The following is a 17,099-nucleotide window of genomic DNA, read 5'->3' as shown; positions in this document are numbered from 1 at the left end:
TCAACGCTTCATGAATATGTTAAAACAATTGCATATTAATATTCCATTCACTGAAGCAATTGAGGATATGCCTGCATATGCGAAGTTGCTAAAGGATATGGTGACGAAGAAGAGAGGCACTGGTAAGTTTGCAACAGTGGCATTGACGCAAAGTTCAAAATCTATCATTCCACCGAAAATGCACGACCCTGGAAGTTTCACTATACCTTACTCTATTGGAGGGTTATACATCGGTCAAGCGCTATGCGATCTCGGGGCCAACATTAACTTGATGCCCCTGTCAATTTTCAAGCAGCTTAATGTGGGGCAACTTGCGCCCATAACGGTGACTCTCAAATTAGCAGATAGATCTCTTGTGTATCCAGAAGAGAAGGTGAAGGATGTTCTTGTTACAATCGAAAAATTTATATTACCAGTAGACTTCATCATCCTAGACTATGAAGCAGACAAGGTTGTGCTCATCATCCTGGGGCGACCATTTTTATCAACTGGTTGCACCCAGATTGATGTGCACAAAGGAGAGATCACGCTGAGCGTGAATGGGTAGAAGCTCAGGCTTGACATTATCCAAGCCATGAAATGTCCTGATGAAGAAGACCTTAATGAATCTGACGATGAACAAAGTTTGAATGATGAAGAGAAGCCTGACGATAAAAATGAAGATGAGGATGCGATCATATCCATTGTAGCATGCAATGGGATCACAGAAAAAAAAACCAAAGAAGATGAGGTGATCGCATCCTAAGAAGTTAAGCCGACAATGAATGAAGAAAGAAAAACAACTAAACTGTCCTTAGAGAAACCACCAACAATAGAGCTGAAAACCCTTCCTAACCACCTGAAGTATGCATTTATGGGGCAGAATGAAAAGCTACCTTTAATTATTTCCTCTGCACTTAATGAAGACCAAGAAAATGTGCTGCTAAGCATTCTGAGAAAATATGTAAAAGCAATTGGCTAGACGCTCGCAGACATTAGAAGAATCAGCCCCCTCCCACTGTATGCATAGAATTTGTCTCGAAGAGGATCACAAAGGATCGATTGAACATCAACGCAGGCTCAACCCTGAGGGAGGTTGTAAAGAAGGAGATAATCAAGTGGTTAGACACTGACATCATCTATCCAATAGCCGACATCATGTGGGTTAGTCTCGTGCAATGCGTGCTGAAGAAGGGAGGAATGACGGTAGTCTCTAATGCAAATAATGAATTGATACCGGAAAGGACTGTCACCGGATGGCGGATTTGGATGGACTACCGCAAATTAAATGCGACAACAAAAAAGATCATTTCCCCTACCTTTCATAGACCAAATGCTAGCCGTCGACTGGTCCCAAATATATCTTGTTAGCCGTCGACCAAATGCATTTCCCACCATCGAATGGTCCCAAATATATCTTGTTAGCGACTACGTTTCCAAGTGGGTAGAAGTAGTAGCATGCGCCGCAAGCGATGCGGCGGTAGTCTCTAAATTCCTAGAGAAGAATATTTTCACTCGTTTTGGCACTCCACGTGCCATAATAAGTGATGAAGGCACCCACTTTGTCAATCATACTATCAAAGAATTGCAGTGCAAATATAATATCCTCCATAAAGTGGCCTTCGCATCTCCAACAACATCTGCATTTCCAAGAAGCTCCTCGCATACCTCATCAAAATCTTCCACCTGAACCTCCTCCTCCTCAATAACTTTTTAATTTTTTTTTTTATTGCGGTCATTCTTTTATTTTTAATTCCATTCATTATTTTTCCATGTATAGAAGCTAATTCTTTGATTCTTTGTACATGCTAAAATTTTGTATTGCGTTATTTGTAATTCCTTTTATACTTGGTTAATTTTTAATACAACTAAGTAACAATTCTTTCCGTATGCATTAGCCTCGTCTTTATCATCCTTTGTCAACTATTGTGATGTTCGTTTTCTTTTGTTTTGCATTATTTATTGCGCTGCCATGATGACTTATATGCATACACTTAGTAACATTTCCCACACTTTTTATTTTCTAACTAACACTTAGTTAATTCGTAGCAATAGCATTACTTTACCTTTTATCCTTCAAAATTCTGCTCAAACCTTCTAAGTGTTTGTCTATTCTATCCAAACAACGCAATGAGGACCTTGAGCATCTCTAAATTTAGAGGTGGGGAAGGTCTGAGCATATGCGATCAAGTGGATGCGGTCATTAAGAAAATGCGTACATTAAAAAAATAATTAAAAAAAATAGAAAAAATTTTCATACAAAACTCCAATGTCAACGAAAGGGAAAATCAAAAGCCCAACCTAATAAGAGTTAAGTCATGAAAGGAACCTACTCGTAGTTGGATGTTCGCATGACACCTGTGGGAGCAAGCCAAAATGAAGGTAGGTTTCCAAGAACGACGCAATATGAAAAGAAAAGAAATATGAGAGAATAAAAATATAAAAAGAGTATAAGAGACAACTCCTCTGACTAGCAAAAGTTATACTTAGCTGAAAATCAAGAGTTGAATTTAAGATTGGCACACAACCGTAGTTGGATGTTCGCATGACACCCGTGGAAATAAGACAAAACGAAGGGTGTAACCATGATCAATAGTCTCTAATAAATTATGCAAATTTGACCACCGCATCCAAACGCACCAAGCTATTTTTACAAGAAAAGGTAAACATTATTTTCAAACCAAGAAAGGAATTTTTTAGTAGACATTTGTTGTATAGAAGAATAAAGTAGGGTTGTGTTATGAATTATCAAGGATAGAAGGAAATTGCGTTGTTAAGTGATGTTGCCTAGGTGGAGCATTCAGAGCAACCAATCGACGCAAAAATTTAGGATAAGAACTGAACAATATTGCCTTAGTAGAAGATATGCTTGAGGACAAGTGGATAACTTGTAGAAATACAAGTTATTTATACCGTCTTATTTAGATATTGCGACCAAAAGGATGAAAAGTTGCATCGATAGTATGGAAATTGGCTAAGAAATGCAAGAATTATAAATTGTCGTCAATACACCCACTGACGCCATTGCGATGGTAGAAAAGAATGTTTCAAGTCTGTTTTGCAGGAAATCAAGTCACTGAATGCGTTTATGGCTCAAAGATAAAATGAATAACGCATCTACGTCGCATTGTGCCCGTCAATCAATAATGAAGAGACGATCGACGCAATGATGGCGCATGCGAAACTCGATCAAGAGCTTTGTGATCAACGCAACTTCAACCACATGCGATAATAAAAAACAACACCGCATGCGAGCAAACGATCGAAAATGTAAAGAGCAACACAATTGCGGAGGATTCTGACGTGTGTACAGCTGAACGTTGTGCATTACTGATGGGATTGATTGCATAACAGAAGGAATATTCACTCCACCATTTCAGGAACTGCCTTAACAATAAAGTGGGGACCACAATGCAAAGAGTCAAAGCTTCGCCTATAAATAGCTTCTGCAATTTCATTGAAGGCATATGCTTGAATACAGAGAAAAATGCATATACTGATATGAGAGAAAGACTGGTAGCGACTAATTAGAGTTGATCCGGGAAGAATTAAGAGACAAGGGCGAGAGGTGAGTCTCCGGGCAAAGAATCCTTTCGATCCCCGCCATCGAAGCTCTGTACGAAGGTCACCTTTATCAGACGAGCAAGCCTGAGAGGGAAGATCTTCTGTTCATCCATTCCACATGCCGACAAGTAAGACCACCGTCTAGATCTGTGTCAAGACGTTGACACTCTTCTGTATTTGTTTCTATCTCTTTATCATCACTTGTATTCATCTTCGTAGTCTATCATTCACACCATGTATTAGACGCTTAAACTTAGTATGGAATGTTATGATCATTTCCATTATCATTTCTCTGTCCATTTCTGTTCACCCATAATTCATTTTCTCCATGATGTTTTCTTAATCCCATGGGTAATTATCAAGAATTAAGCAAGTAAATTAATTGGGTTAAGGAAATAATTAAGTTTAGTCAAGGCATGCTAGACAACATCTTCACCTGTGAGAGCAGAAGTGAAGATACTATTCCGCCTATCGAGAGAGGGTTGGAAGAATGCGTTAACTAAAGCGAGAAGTACTTCCAGAGATGGACGCAACCTTGCGTTCACCACGTTCATCCCTGTTTCACCATAGATATATGGGAATGCGGGCGATCATCGAGAGGTGTATGCCCAGGGAAAGCGGATAGTTACATCTTTAACACAATTAACAAACTTGCGACGTTTGTACTAATTATTCTTTCCCCTTCTGATTCATCCATAAGGATTCCCATCGCATACCACGATCCTTTGTATAAACTTCACAGTCAGTCTCGAACTCAGTATCATGTATATCATGTATCTTGTATCTTGTATCACATTAGCTTAGGTTTATTTTCAATGCAATTTAGTTTATTAACACAACTTTATTTTACCGCAATTTTAAATTCATGTACAAACCCAATCCTTATTAATTGTAAAAACTTGTCGCATGTATCACAAAAGTAACACATTAACGAAAACAATCCTTGTGTTCGACCTCGTATTACTCTGAGAAACTTGCGTTGGAATTATACTTGGTTTCAGCGCAAGAAACTTGTGACAACGCATTACTCCATAGCATACTACAAGCATATAGTTAACAACGCATATATCTACAAGTAGTATCGCATAAAATGTGCATGATCAATATCATAGCATAAGATTACATTTAGCGTTACAAGTTTATGGCAACATGAGCTTGTAGCACGATGACACACAGAAATTGTACTATGCAAGAAAGGTTCAAGTCCATGTCCCCGTTAAAAGTTCCCTGGCAATGGCACAACTCGACACGTAGAAATTGTACTATGCAAGCAAGGTTCAAGTCCATGTCCTCGTTACCAGTTCCCTGGCAACGGCACCATAAACTTGTCATGCAAATTTTGAATCTATAAACTACAACTTCATGCCATAAATTTGCTGTCATAGATTTTATGCAATGATATGCGATACTACTTCTAGATATGCATTATTAATTAATGTTCTTGTAGTATACTACGTGTTGTCACAAGTTTCCTTGCATTGAAACCAAGTATAATTTCACCCCAAGTTTCTTGGTGTGATCCAAGGTCGAACACAAGGATTGTTTTAGGTTATTGCATTATATTTGTGATACATGCGACCGGGGGTTTTTCAAATTAATAAAGGTTGTTTGTACAAGTATTTAAAAATGCGATAAAGTAAAGGTAAGCGATAAAAATGAGATAATAAAGTAAATTGTGGTAAAAGAAAATTGCGATAGAATAAACCTAAGCTATAATGATACAAGATACAAGTTTCATGATACAAGATACTGAGGGTGAGACTGACTGTGAAGATTATACAAAGATCGTGTTATGTAGTGGCAAGTCTATGTGTGAAACAGAAAGAAAAAAGATAATTAGTACAAACATCACAAGTTCCTTAATTGCGTTAAAGGCATAAGTATGGTTTCACTTTTCCCTTGGCATACACCTCTCGATGATCGGCTGCGTTCCCATCTCTATGGTGAAACAAGGACGAATGTGATGAACGCAAGGTTGCTTCCATCTTTGGAAGTACTTCTTGCTTTAGTTAACGCATTATTCTAACCTTCTCTTGACAGATGAGAATGACATCTTCACTTCTGCTCTCACAAGTGAAGATGCCGTCTAGCATGCTTTAACTAAACTTCTTTATTTCTTTAGCACAGATTAAGTTACTTGTTTAATTCATATTAATCACCAAGGGATTAAGAAAATATCATGGAGAAAATGATTTATGGGGATACAGAAATAGACAGAGAAGTGTAAATTGAAATGATCGAGATATTCAATAATACTATTTAACGTTTGATTCATGGTTGTGAATGAAGAGATTAAGAAGATGAAATACAAATGATGAATGAGAGTGAGAAACAAATACAAATAAGCATCAATGTCTTGGCATAGATCTTGAATGGAGAATCGCTTGCTGGCGTTGATGGAGTGAATGGAAGGATGAGCTTTCTTCTCAGGCTTACTCAACCGGTAAAAGGGATATAAGTACAGAGCTTCTCGGTGGGGATTTGGTAGAATTAGACTGAGACTCACCTCTCGGCCTTGTGTCTTCTCTTCCTGGATTTCCTCTGATCAAACTCAGATAAGCTCTCTCTCAATAGCCTCGTATCAATTTTCCCCCGTATCCAGTATATCTTTCAGTGAATTCTGTAAGGGTATTTATAGGCTGAAGGCTTTGACTCTCTGACTTGTGGTCCCCACTTTGTTGTTATGGAAAGTCCGACAATGGTGGAATAAATATTCCTTCTGTTATGCAATCAGTCTGTCAAATATGCACAACGGTTAGTTGTACACGTGTCATAATCCTCTGCGTTTGTGTTGCTCATTTGCATCTTTCGATCGTGTGTCCACATGCGGTGTTGTTTTTATTACCGAATGTGGTTGAAGTTCAGCTCTGGATCGACTGTCGCATTGCATTGATCGTCTCTTCAGTGTTGATTTGACGGGCGCAATGTGACGGAGATGCGTTGTTCAGTTTCTCTCTGAGCCTTGGTCGCAAGCGGTGACTTGGTTTCCTGCAAAACAGACTTGAAATATCCTTTTCTACCATCTTAATGGTCTTAATGGGTGTATTTACGATAATTTATAATTATTGTATTCTTTAGCTAATTTTCATACAATCGACGCATATTTTCTCTCTTTTGGCCGTAATATCTAAATAAGGCAGCATAAATAACTTGTATTTCTACAAGTTATCACACCCCCAAATTTAGATATATGCTTGTCCTCAAGCATATCTTCTACTAAGGCAATAAAGCTCAATTCCTATCCTATAGTTTTGCGTCGATTGGTTGCTCCGAATGTTACACTTAGGCACATTACCTGAAAACGTAATTTCTTTCTATCCTTGTTAATTCATATTAGAGCCCTACTTTATTCTTCTATATAACAAATTTCTACTCAAAAATGCTTTTTCTAGTTTTTAAAAAAAGAATGTTTACCTTTTCTTTATCAAAACAACTTGATGCATCTATATGCAGTGGTCAAACTTTGCGTCATTTATTAGAGACTTTTGATCATGGTTACACTCTTCGTTTTGGCTTATTCCCACGGGTGTCATGCAAACATCCAACTATGGTTGTGTGCCAATTCAACTTTAACTCATGATGTGCAGAGGACTTGTCTCTTGCATTTATTTTTCTTTTCCATTTTCATACTGCGTTGTTCTTGGAAACTCACCTTCGTTTTGGCTTGCTCCCACGGGTGTCATGTGAACATCCAACTATGAGTAGGTTCCTTTCACAACTTACTCATATCAGGTTGGGAATGTTTTTGAAGTTTTCCCTTGCGCTGACAGTGGAGTTTTGTATGAAAATTTATTGAAATTACTATTATTATTATTTTTTAAAAATGAATGCATTTTCTTAATGACCACATAATCTTGATCTCATATGCTCAGACCTTCCACACCCCCAAATTTAGAGATGCGCAAGGTCCTCATTACGTTGTTTGGACAGAATAGACAAACATTTAGAAGAAAAATTTCAAAAAGAAGGTTTGCGTAGAACTTTGAAAGATAAAAGGTAAAGTACTGCTAAGCTACGAATTAACTAAGTGTTAGTCAGAATTTACAAAGTATGGGAAATGTTTCTAAGTATAAACATATTATACATCATGGCAGCGCAATAAATAATGCAACAGTAATAGATCAAGAACATCGCAAATATTGACAAAGGATGATAAAAAAAAGGCACAGGAAATTGGAGAGAATATTTACTCAGTTGTATTGAATAGTAACAAAGTATACAAATAATTAAAATTAACGCAATACAAAAATTGTTGCCTATATAAAGAATCAAAAATTTTTGTTAACTAATGAAAAATAATGAATTGAAATTATCTTTTGAATCTAATTTAGACGGGTGCATGATTAAAAATTAACACCGCACTTCCCTAAACGCAAATACATTTTTACTGAGGACGGGTAACAATGCATGCATCCTGCAACACACCCATTAACTGAACACATTTTTTGAGGATCGGGCGCATGGTAATACTACCAGCGCAACACTACCTCAACATAGTGCATTTTGCTAAGGACGAGCAAAGGACACACGCGCGCAACACACCCCTCAATGCAATGCAGTTGAGTGTAATGGACGCAAAGTGTATCTTGTTATCACAAAATGTACCCATAATCGCAATACATACCAACCTTTATTTTTCTTTTTTAATTCATCAAAAACGCAAGTCGATAAGACTTTGCGGTGTTCATCATTTTGTTCAGTCATTCATAAAATTTTAAGAATAGCGCTACTATTGCATAGAAGTAAAGAAATTAAACACAACATGGAAATACACAATTGAATTAAATTGAAAGTAAACACATGAAGCATTAAAGGCTAATTCTAATAAGCAGTAAATAAAAAAATTTAGAAATCAGTAAATGAAGGTTGTAAAGGAAACCATTAAACATAGATATAGGGATGCTAATTGGAAGAAGTTTTTCAGAGTTGCCGTAATGGCATCCTCTGCAGATGGTCAAGCTTGCATGCACAATGCCATCAAGGACATTGTTCACCTCCTTACCTCATCCCGCAGTGTGTACGGGAAGAGATATAATCTAGTTCGTTCGGGAGTCACACTAGGTATGGAGAATTCATTGCACATTTCTTTCTGATGTGTTCCTGCGCGAAAAATACACTTGATCTATGGGTTAGTTTAGAATTTTTTGATCAATTCCAATACTCATAAACTATCAGACTGCTCTTCGTGATAAATAGCCAGTACAAAGAGATCTATCCTGAAAAATACCACAAAAGTACTCAACACTAACCGTTGCCAATCCCCGACAACGGCGCCATAAACTTGACATGCAAAAATTATACTATGCAAGCAAGGTTCAAGTCCATGTCCCCATTGTTAGTTACCCGGCAACGACGCCATAATCTTGACATGCAGAAATTGTACTATGCAAGCAAGGTTCAAGTCCATGTCCCCATTACTAGTTCTCTAGCAACGGCGCCATAAACTTGACACACAAATTTTGAATCTATAAACTACAACTTCATGCCATAAACTTGTTGTCATAGATTTTATGCAATGATATGTGATACTACTTCTAGATATGCGTTACTAATGAATGTTCTTGTAGTATACTATGCGTTGTCACAAGTTTCCTTGCGTTGAAACCAAGTATAATTTCACCGAAAGTTTCTCGGTGTGATCCAAGGTCGAACACAGGGATTGTTTTAGGTTATTGCGTTATACTTGTGATACATGCGACCAGGGGTTTTTCAAATTAATAAAGGTTGTTTGTACAAGTATTTAAAAATGCGATAAAGTAAAGGTAAGCGATAAAAATGCGATAATAAATTAAATTGCAGTAAAAGTAAATTGCAATAGAATAAACCTAAGCTATGATGATACAAGATACTGAGGGTGAGACTAACTGTGAAGATTATACAAGATCGCGTTATGCAGTGGCAAGTCTTATGTGTGAAACAGAAAGAGAAAAGATAATTAGTACAAACATCACAAGTTCCTTAATTGCGTTAAAGGCATAAGTATGGTTCCGCTTTTCCCTTGGCGTACACCTCTCGGTGATCGGCCGCGTTCCCATATCTCTGTGGTGAAATAGGAACGATTGTGATGACGCAAGGTTGCTTCCATCTCTAGAAGTACTTCTTGCTTTAGTTAACGCATTATTCTAACCTTCTCTTGACAGATAAGAATGGCATCTTCCTTCTGCTCTCACTGAGATGATAGCCGTCTAGCATTCTTTAGCTAACATCTTTATTTCTTAAGCACAGATTAAGTTACTTGTTTAATTCATATTAGTTCAACAAGTGATTAGAAAACATCATGGAGAAAATGATTTATGGAGTACAGAAATAGACAGAGAAGTGTAAATTGAAAATGAATCGATATATTCAATAATACTATTTAAAGTTTTATCTGGTTGTGAATGAAGAGATTAAGAAGATGAAATACAAATGATAAATGAGAGTTAGAAACAAATACAAATACAACCAATGTCTTGGCATAGATCTTGAATGGAGAATCGCTTGCCGCGGCTGATGGAGTGAATGGAAGGATGAGCTTCCCTCTCAGGCTTGCTCAACCGGTAGAAGGATTAGTAATAGAGCTTCTCGGTGGGGATTTGGAAGAATTGCACTGAGACTCACCTCTCGGCCTTGTCTCTTTTCTTCCCGGATTTCCTCCGATCAACACTCAGATCAGATCTCTCTCAATAGCCTCGTATCAATTTTCCTCGGTATCCAGTATATCTTTCAGTGAATTCTTTAAGGGTATTTATAGGCTGAAGGCTTTGACTCTCTAACTTGTGGTCCCCACTTTTTTGTTATGGAAAGTCCGAAAATGGTTGAATAAATATTCCTTTTGTTATGCAATAAGTTCATCGAATATGCACAACGATTAGTTGTACAGTGTCACAATCCTCCATGTTTGTGTTGCTCATTTGCATCTTTTGATCGTGTGTCCGCATGTGGTGTTGTTTTTATTATCGCATACGGCTGAAGTTCAGCTCTGGATCGATTGTCGCATTGCGCCTTCATTGCGTTGATCGTCTCTTCAGTGTTGATTTGACATGCGCAATGCGACGAAGATGCATTGTTCAGTTTCTCTCTGAGCCTTGGTCGCAAGCGGTGACTTGGTTTCCTGCAAAACAGACTTCAAATATCCTTTTCTACCATCTTAATGGTCTTAGTGGGTGTATTTGCGATAACTTATAATTATTGTATTCTTTAGCTAATTTTCATACAATCGATGCATATTTTCTCTCTTTTGGCCGCAATATCTAAATAAGGCAACATAAATAACTTGTATTTCTACAAGTTATCACACATCATCATGCATGCACAGCATACGATCAATTTCAAGTCAACACAAGCATATATCTAAATTTGGGGGTGTGATAACTTGTAGAAATACAAGTTATTTATACTGTTTTATTTAGATATTGCGGCTAAAAGAAAGAAAAGTTGCGTTGATAGTATAGAAATTGGCTAAGAAATGCAAGAATTATAAATTGTCGTCAATACAGCCACTAACACCATTGCGATGGTAGAATAGAGTGTTTCAATTTCTGTTTTGTAGGAAATCAGTCACCGCATGCATTCATGGCTCAAAGATAAAAGAACAATGCATCTATGTCGCATTGTGCCCATCAATCGAGAACGAAGAGATGATCAACGAAATGACGGCGCATGTGACAATCGATCAAGAGCTTAGCGATCAACGCAATTTCAACTGCATGCAGTAATAAAAAACAACACCGCATGCGGCAATCGATCGAAGATGTAAAGAACAATGCATTTGTGGAGGATTTGGACAAATGTACAGCTTTCAGTTGTGTATTTCTGACGGGTGATTGCGTAACAAAAGGAATATTGACTCCACTATTTCAGGAACTACCATCACCATAAAGTGGGGACCATAATGCAAATAGTCAAGCTTCGCCTATAAATAGCTTCTACAATTTCATTGAAAAATATACTTGAATACATAGAGTGTATATACTGACCTAAGAGAGAGATTGGTTTGAAGCGATTTCCAGAGTAGATCTGGGATAATCAAGAGACAAGGCCGAGAGGTGAGTCTCTAGGCAAAGAATCCTTCCAATCCCTGCCGTTGAAGTCCTGTACGAAGGTCATTTCTACCAGAAGAGCAAACCTGAGAAGGAAGCTCTCCTTTCCATTTCTACTACACGCCGGCAAGCATAATCTCCGTTCAGATCTATGTCAAGATGTTGACACTCCTTCTGTATTTGTCTCTAAATCTCTATTTCATCACTTGTATTCATCTTCTTTACTCTATCATTCACACCATGTATCAGACGCCTAATCTTAGTATTAAATATTATGATCATTACCATTATCATCTCTCTGTCTATTTTCGTTCACCCATAATGCATTTTCTCCATGAAGTTTTCCTAATTCCCTGGGTAATTAGCAAGAATTAAGAAAGTAAAGTAATTTGTGTTAAGGAAATGATTAAGTTTAGCTAAAGCATGCTCGATGACATCTTCACCTGTGAGAGTAGAAGTGAAGATGTTATTCCACATATCGAAAGAGGGTTGGAAGAATGCGTTAACTAAAGCGAGATATGGGAACGTGGTCGATCACCGAGAGATGTATGCTAAGGGAAACCGGAACCTTAGTTACATCTTTAACGCAATTGACAAACTTGCGTTGTTTTTACTATTTACTCTTTCTCTTTCTGATTCATCCATAAAGACTTGCCATTGCATACCACGATCCTTTGTATAACTTCACAGTCAGTCTCGAACTCAGTATCATGTATCATGTATCTTGTATCATATTGGTTTAGGATTTTATTTTCAACGCAACTTTATTTTATTAACGCAATTTTATTTTCATCGCACTTTAAATACCTATACAAACCCAATTCTTTATTAATTGTAAAAACCGGTCGCATGTATCACAAAAGTAACGCATTAGCGAAAACAATCCCTGTGTTCGACCTCAGATTATTCTGGAAAACTTGCGTTGGAATTATACTTGGTTTCAGTGCAAGGAAACTTGTGACACACATTACTCTATCGCATACTACAAGCATATCATTAACAACGTTTATTTAGAAGTAGTGTGCATAAGCGATAACACAACATAACATTCCATCTTTAGCGTTACAAGTTTATGGCAACATGAGCTTGTATGATTCATTCATTCATATTCATATTTGTCCACATGTTGTAAGATATAAAAAAAATTGTGTCATCATACACCATCACAAACTCATACAAACTAATTCAATTTAAAAATTTACTATGGCTATTTTCGAGATTCCATGGCAACGACATCAATTTGTTCTGTAGGCTATCGAGGCCCAAAACAAATAAAATTAACCAATCTTATGAGCTTGCAGCTAGCCAAAGTGGGTCAACTATAGGATCAAGGAAAAACCTAGTTGATTAATGAAGTCTGATAATTTGGAGAGGGGAGGGGGGGTGTTGTGAGAAATCAATTTGCAGGAAATGTAAAGATGCAAGGAAATTTAATTGAGAACAAGTTGCTTTGTAAAAATCAATTAAAAAGAAGCTCAACTTGGGGATAGATAAGGATTAGTTACTTCTTATCATTGCCACTAAAAATTTAAACGTATATTTTAGAACACTCAATAACATACTCACAAACCCTATATCCCTTTAGCAATGAATAATGATGTCATCAATCAACTAAATTGTATTAGTTACTTTATAGATTAGCCCCCTTAGAAACAAAAATGTTATGCATTAAGAACGTGAGAAACAAGATAGCTTAGTTTACACATTCGATTAAACTATGAATTTCAATGGTTCAAGACAATCAAACTACGAGTCTAGGCTCAAGCGGAAAGTCCCTAGCCAAAGATGCTACTAAGTCCAATAAAAGCAAGGCGAATGAACTTTGGCAACCATTATTGAAAATTGTAGAAGTGTCAATTAATTCAAAAATCAATCCATAATGAATAATGCAAAAGTCAAGGGAATTCACAAATAAATTTTTCATCGTTATAACAAGACCTCAAAGAAGTTAAGCGAATCCTACCCCCAAGTTGAATTGACAACTTAGCCTCTCATCAAAATGTGAAAATACTAATTACAATGAAAAGAATCAATGAGAAACAAAGAAAACTAAGATAATGGAAGAGAATCTGTAGAGTGATAGTAGAGAACTCAAAACGACTTCTAAATTTGATGAAACTCGAAATGCTTAAAAATCTAGAAATCTTGCCATATTTATATAAAAAAAAATGTGGGAGCGCAACGATGCTCACCCTGAACCATGCTACTGCTTTTGAGTGTCGCCTAGTAATGTTGAGGAGCATAGCGATGCTCCCCTCATGGTCCATTCTATCCTAGAGCACAAACACTAGTGTCGGACTAGCGTAGTGACACTTGGTAGGGTTCCAAATTCCATCCTTTGTCTCTTTGTTTGTTTGTTGCTTTTGAAGCTTAATTGGGATGCATTTAATGTTGGGAATGTCCTAAAACTTGCAGTTTGTAAACATTAAACATATTATATTCACAATAAATATATTATTGAGGTTTCTTTCAATAAAGATGTTATTAAAGATGTTATTTATTACAAAATCAAATTAACTAACCCTATGGCTATAATATGAATACTTAAACTTTATGTAGAGACATAAAAGAACGTCAGGTTTTAGTATATAGCCAAAAAGATCTATAAGTATATGGATAAATATATGTATAGGACACCCCCGTTCGCATTTCTCCACATGAATGGTCAAGATCTACCATCTGTAGTAGTTCACAACACTTGTAAACCTTTACAAAGCGGGCTGTATCTGTAGTGTCACCAGGATTAGGTATCCCTCCTTAATCTATATACTATAGACCTTTTTAGGTTATCACTTAAGGTATTATCCTCTTGTCTATCTCATCATGCTTAAGTTTACATCAATAACCATGGAGGTTTTTTTATTGGATTTGAGTAAATGTCAAATAAAATAACTTTTATTTTATTCATAACAATGTGTACAGTTTACAAACTACGATACTTTGGGAGAATTTGGACACCAATCCCAACAATCTCCCACTTGTCCTAATGCCTCGAGAGACTAATGTACAATACATGAAAAATTACAATTGCACTATACAATAAACTAGGACATACTCTATACCCCATTATCATCTCCCACTTGCCCTAGACAAGATGTCGCATGTCTCGCAGACCCAGAGATTCCAAATGACCCTCAAACACTTTAGCCATGAGAGCCTTTGTAAATGGATCATCAACATTGTGCTCCGTCGCGATCTTTGTGACTATCACATCACCGCGATGCATAATCTCCCTAATCAAGTGGTCCGTTCGATAAGCTTGCCTCGACGATGACTCCGAGTCTTCTTTAAATTTGCCACAGCCCCGCTGTTTACAATAAAGAGTAATCAGCAAATCCCTATTTGGAACAACTTTCAAATCTGTAAGGAATATCCTACCCAAATAGTCTCCTTAGCTACTTCACAAGTAGCTACGTATTTGGCTTCCATAGTGGAGTCTGCGATGCATCCTTGGTTGTTGCTTCGCCACACTACAGCCCCTCCATTCAGAGTGAACATTAACCCTGATGTCGATTTACGGGAATCTCTATCAGTCTGAAAGTCAGAGTATGTGTATCATATAAGGATCAAATTCTTATCTCCATACACGAGTATGTAGTTCCTCGTTAGTCGAAGATACTTGTGGATCATCTTGACCGTCGTCCAATGATCTAATTCTGGACTGGACTGATAACGACTTACAATCTCTACTGCTTAGCAAATGTTGGGTCTGGTACACAACATTGCATACATTAAGCTTCCAACTGCTGAAGCATAGGGAATCCATCTCATAACCTCAACCTCTTGAGATTTCTTAGGACATTGATCCTTAGACAATACGATTCCATGCCTGAACGGTAACAAACCCCTCTTGAAATCCTGCATCTTGTACCTGATCAACATTTGATCGATGTACGATGCCTGAGATAGGGCTAACCACTTGTTCTTACGATACTGTATGATCTGGATCCCTAGAACATACTGCGCCTCAGCCAAATCTTTCGTTTGGAACTAGTCAGCTAGAAACTTCTTAATGTTAGTTAGAAACCCTACATCATTCTCAATGAGTAGGATATCATCCACATACAGTACAAAGAAAGCTATTGAGCTGTTGATGATCTTCTTGTAAACACAAGGCTCATCAACGTTTTAATCAAAGCCAGACGATTTGACCACGTTATCAAATCTAATGTTCCACGATCTAGATGCTTGTTTCAGCCCATAAATGGACCTATTAAGCTTGCAAACTATTTGCTCTAGATTTGGAACTATGAACCCCTCTGGTTGAGCCATGTAGATTTTCTCCTAAAGATTACATTTAAGGAAGGCAGTCTTGACGTCTATTTGCCATATCTCATAATCATAAAATGTGGCTATGGATAGGAGTATCATGATAGACTTGAGCATGACAACAAGTGAGAAAGTTTCCTCATAGTCCACTCCTTTGACCTGGCTATAACCCTTTGTCACGAGTTTAGCCTTAAAGGTTATCATCTTTCCATCTACACCTTGCTTTCGCTGGTAGATCCATTTACACCCTATAGGTTTTACCCCCCATCCACAAGCTTCCAAACTTGATTGAAGTATATAGACTCCATTTCCTGTTTCATGGCCTTAATCCACTCATCTTTGTCAACATTCTCCATTGCTTGCTTAAAAGACAATGGATCCTTGACCCCATCATTAGAAATGACGTTTTAGGCTTCAGTCAAACCCATGTAGCGATTCGATGGTTTCATAACCTTCCCACTACGTCGAAGCAGTCTCAACTTTTGAGTTAGTTGACTAGATGTACCGACCTCAACAACTCTTGTTGATCTGTCAGTCTGTTCAACAACTCTTGTTGATTCCTCAGTAATCTTAGTCTCACTAGAGATCTCATGTAAAACAAGCTTACGTTGTGGCTTATGATTCTTAATGTGGTATTCTTCCAAGAAGATAGCATTTTATCCAGCCCTCGTTTCCCTGGGGTAGCCTGATGATGGGCAGAAATGCACGTCATTTTAGGCCTTTTATTTAGAATTATGAGGGCTGTTAAGCAAAATATACGGCAATTATGTTAGGAATTCATCAGAAAATGAGTTTGCGTCGTTCAACATTAGGAATCTCGACTAACCCACTATTATGCGTTATTATGCGTTCAATTGTCTATTTTTGTAGCTAACGCAGGAAGTGGATGCAGACGCAGAAGCCGGGCTATCGAATAGATGACCGCATGCGGAGAAACTCTCCATCGAAAAGGCAAACGCATACGATCAACGAATGGGTGTTGCGGTAATCAACCGCATGCGTCCATCGCATAGGAGTTGTGATCGACAAGCAATTGCGGTCATCGTGTAGAAGTTGCCGTAATCAAGCGAATGCAGTCACTGAAAGATTGTGGCTACATGATGATAACCATAATAGCGAGATGAATGCAAGGTTAGTGGAACGGAAGCATCAACACATATCTCGAGAAAATCAAAAGATGATGTTGACATTTCACCTACTACGCCGTTAGCAGCAGAGATTCAGAAAAGGACCAACGCGCCGCAAATGTCAAAATTAATGCAGGTC

At 37.6% G+C, this 17,099-nt stretch overlaps 1 protein-coding gene across 1 annotated transcript; it reads left to right on the top strand.

Annotated features, from left to right (window-relative positions):
* The first annotated feature begins 67 nt into the window (after window positions 1-67).
* LOC120067506 lies at window positions 68-547 on the top strand. Its single transcript, XM_039019056.1, has one exon. The coding sequence runs from the start codon at window positions 68-70 to the stop codon at window positions 545-547; it is 480 nt and encodes a 159-aa protein (XP_038874984.1).
* Window positions 548-17,099: the final 16,552 nt, after the last annotated feature.

This window comes from Benincasa hispida, chromosome 12 (genome assembly GCF_009727055.1).
Source record: "Benincasa hispida cultivar B227 chromosome 12, ASM972705v1, whole genome shotgun sequence".
Taxonomy (NCBI): Eukaryota; Viridiplantae; Streptophyta; class Magnoliopsida; order Cucurbitales; family Cucurbitaceae; genus Benincasa; species Benincasa hispida.
The sequence above is the reverse complement of the archived record's forward strand: the minus strand, read 5'-3'. Positions and strand labels throughout refer to the sequence as shown.

Excerpts from the sequence above, each read along its gene's own strand:
- LOC120067506 (XM_039019056.1), top strand. The coding sequence starts at position 68 with ATGCCTGCATATGCGAAGTTGCTAAAGGATATGGTGACGAAGAAGAGA.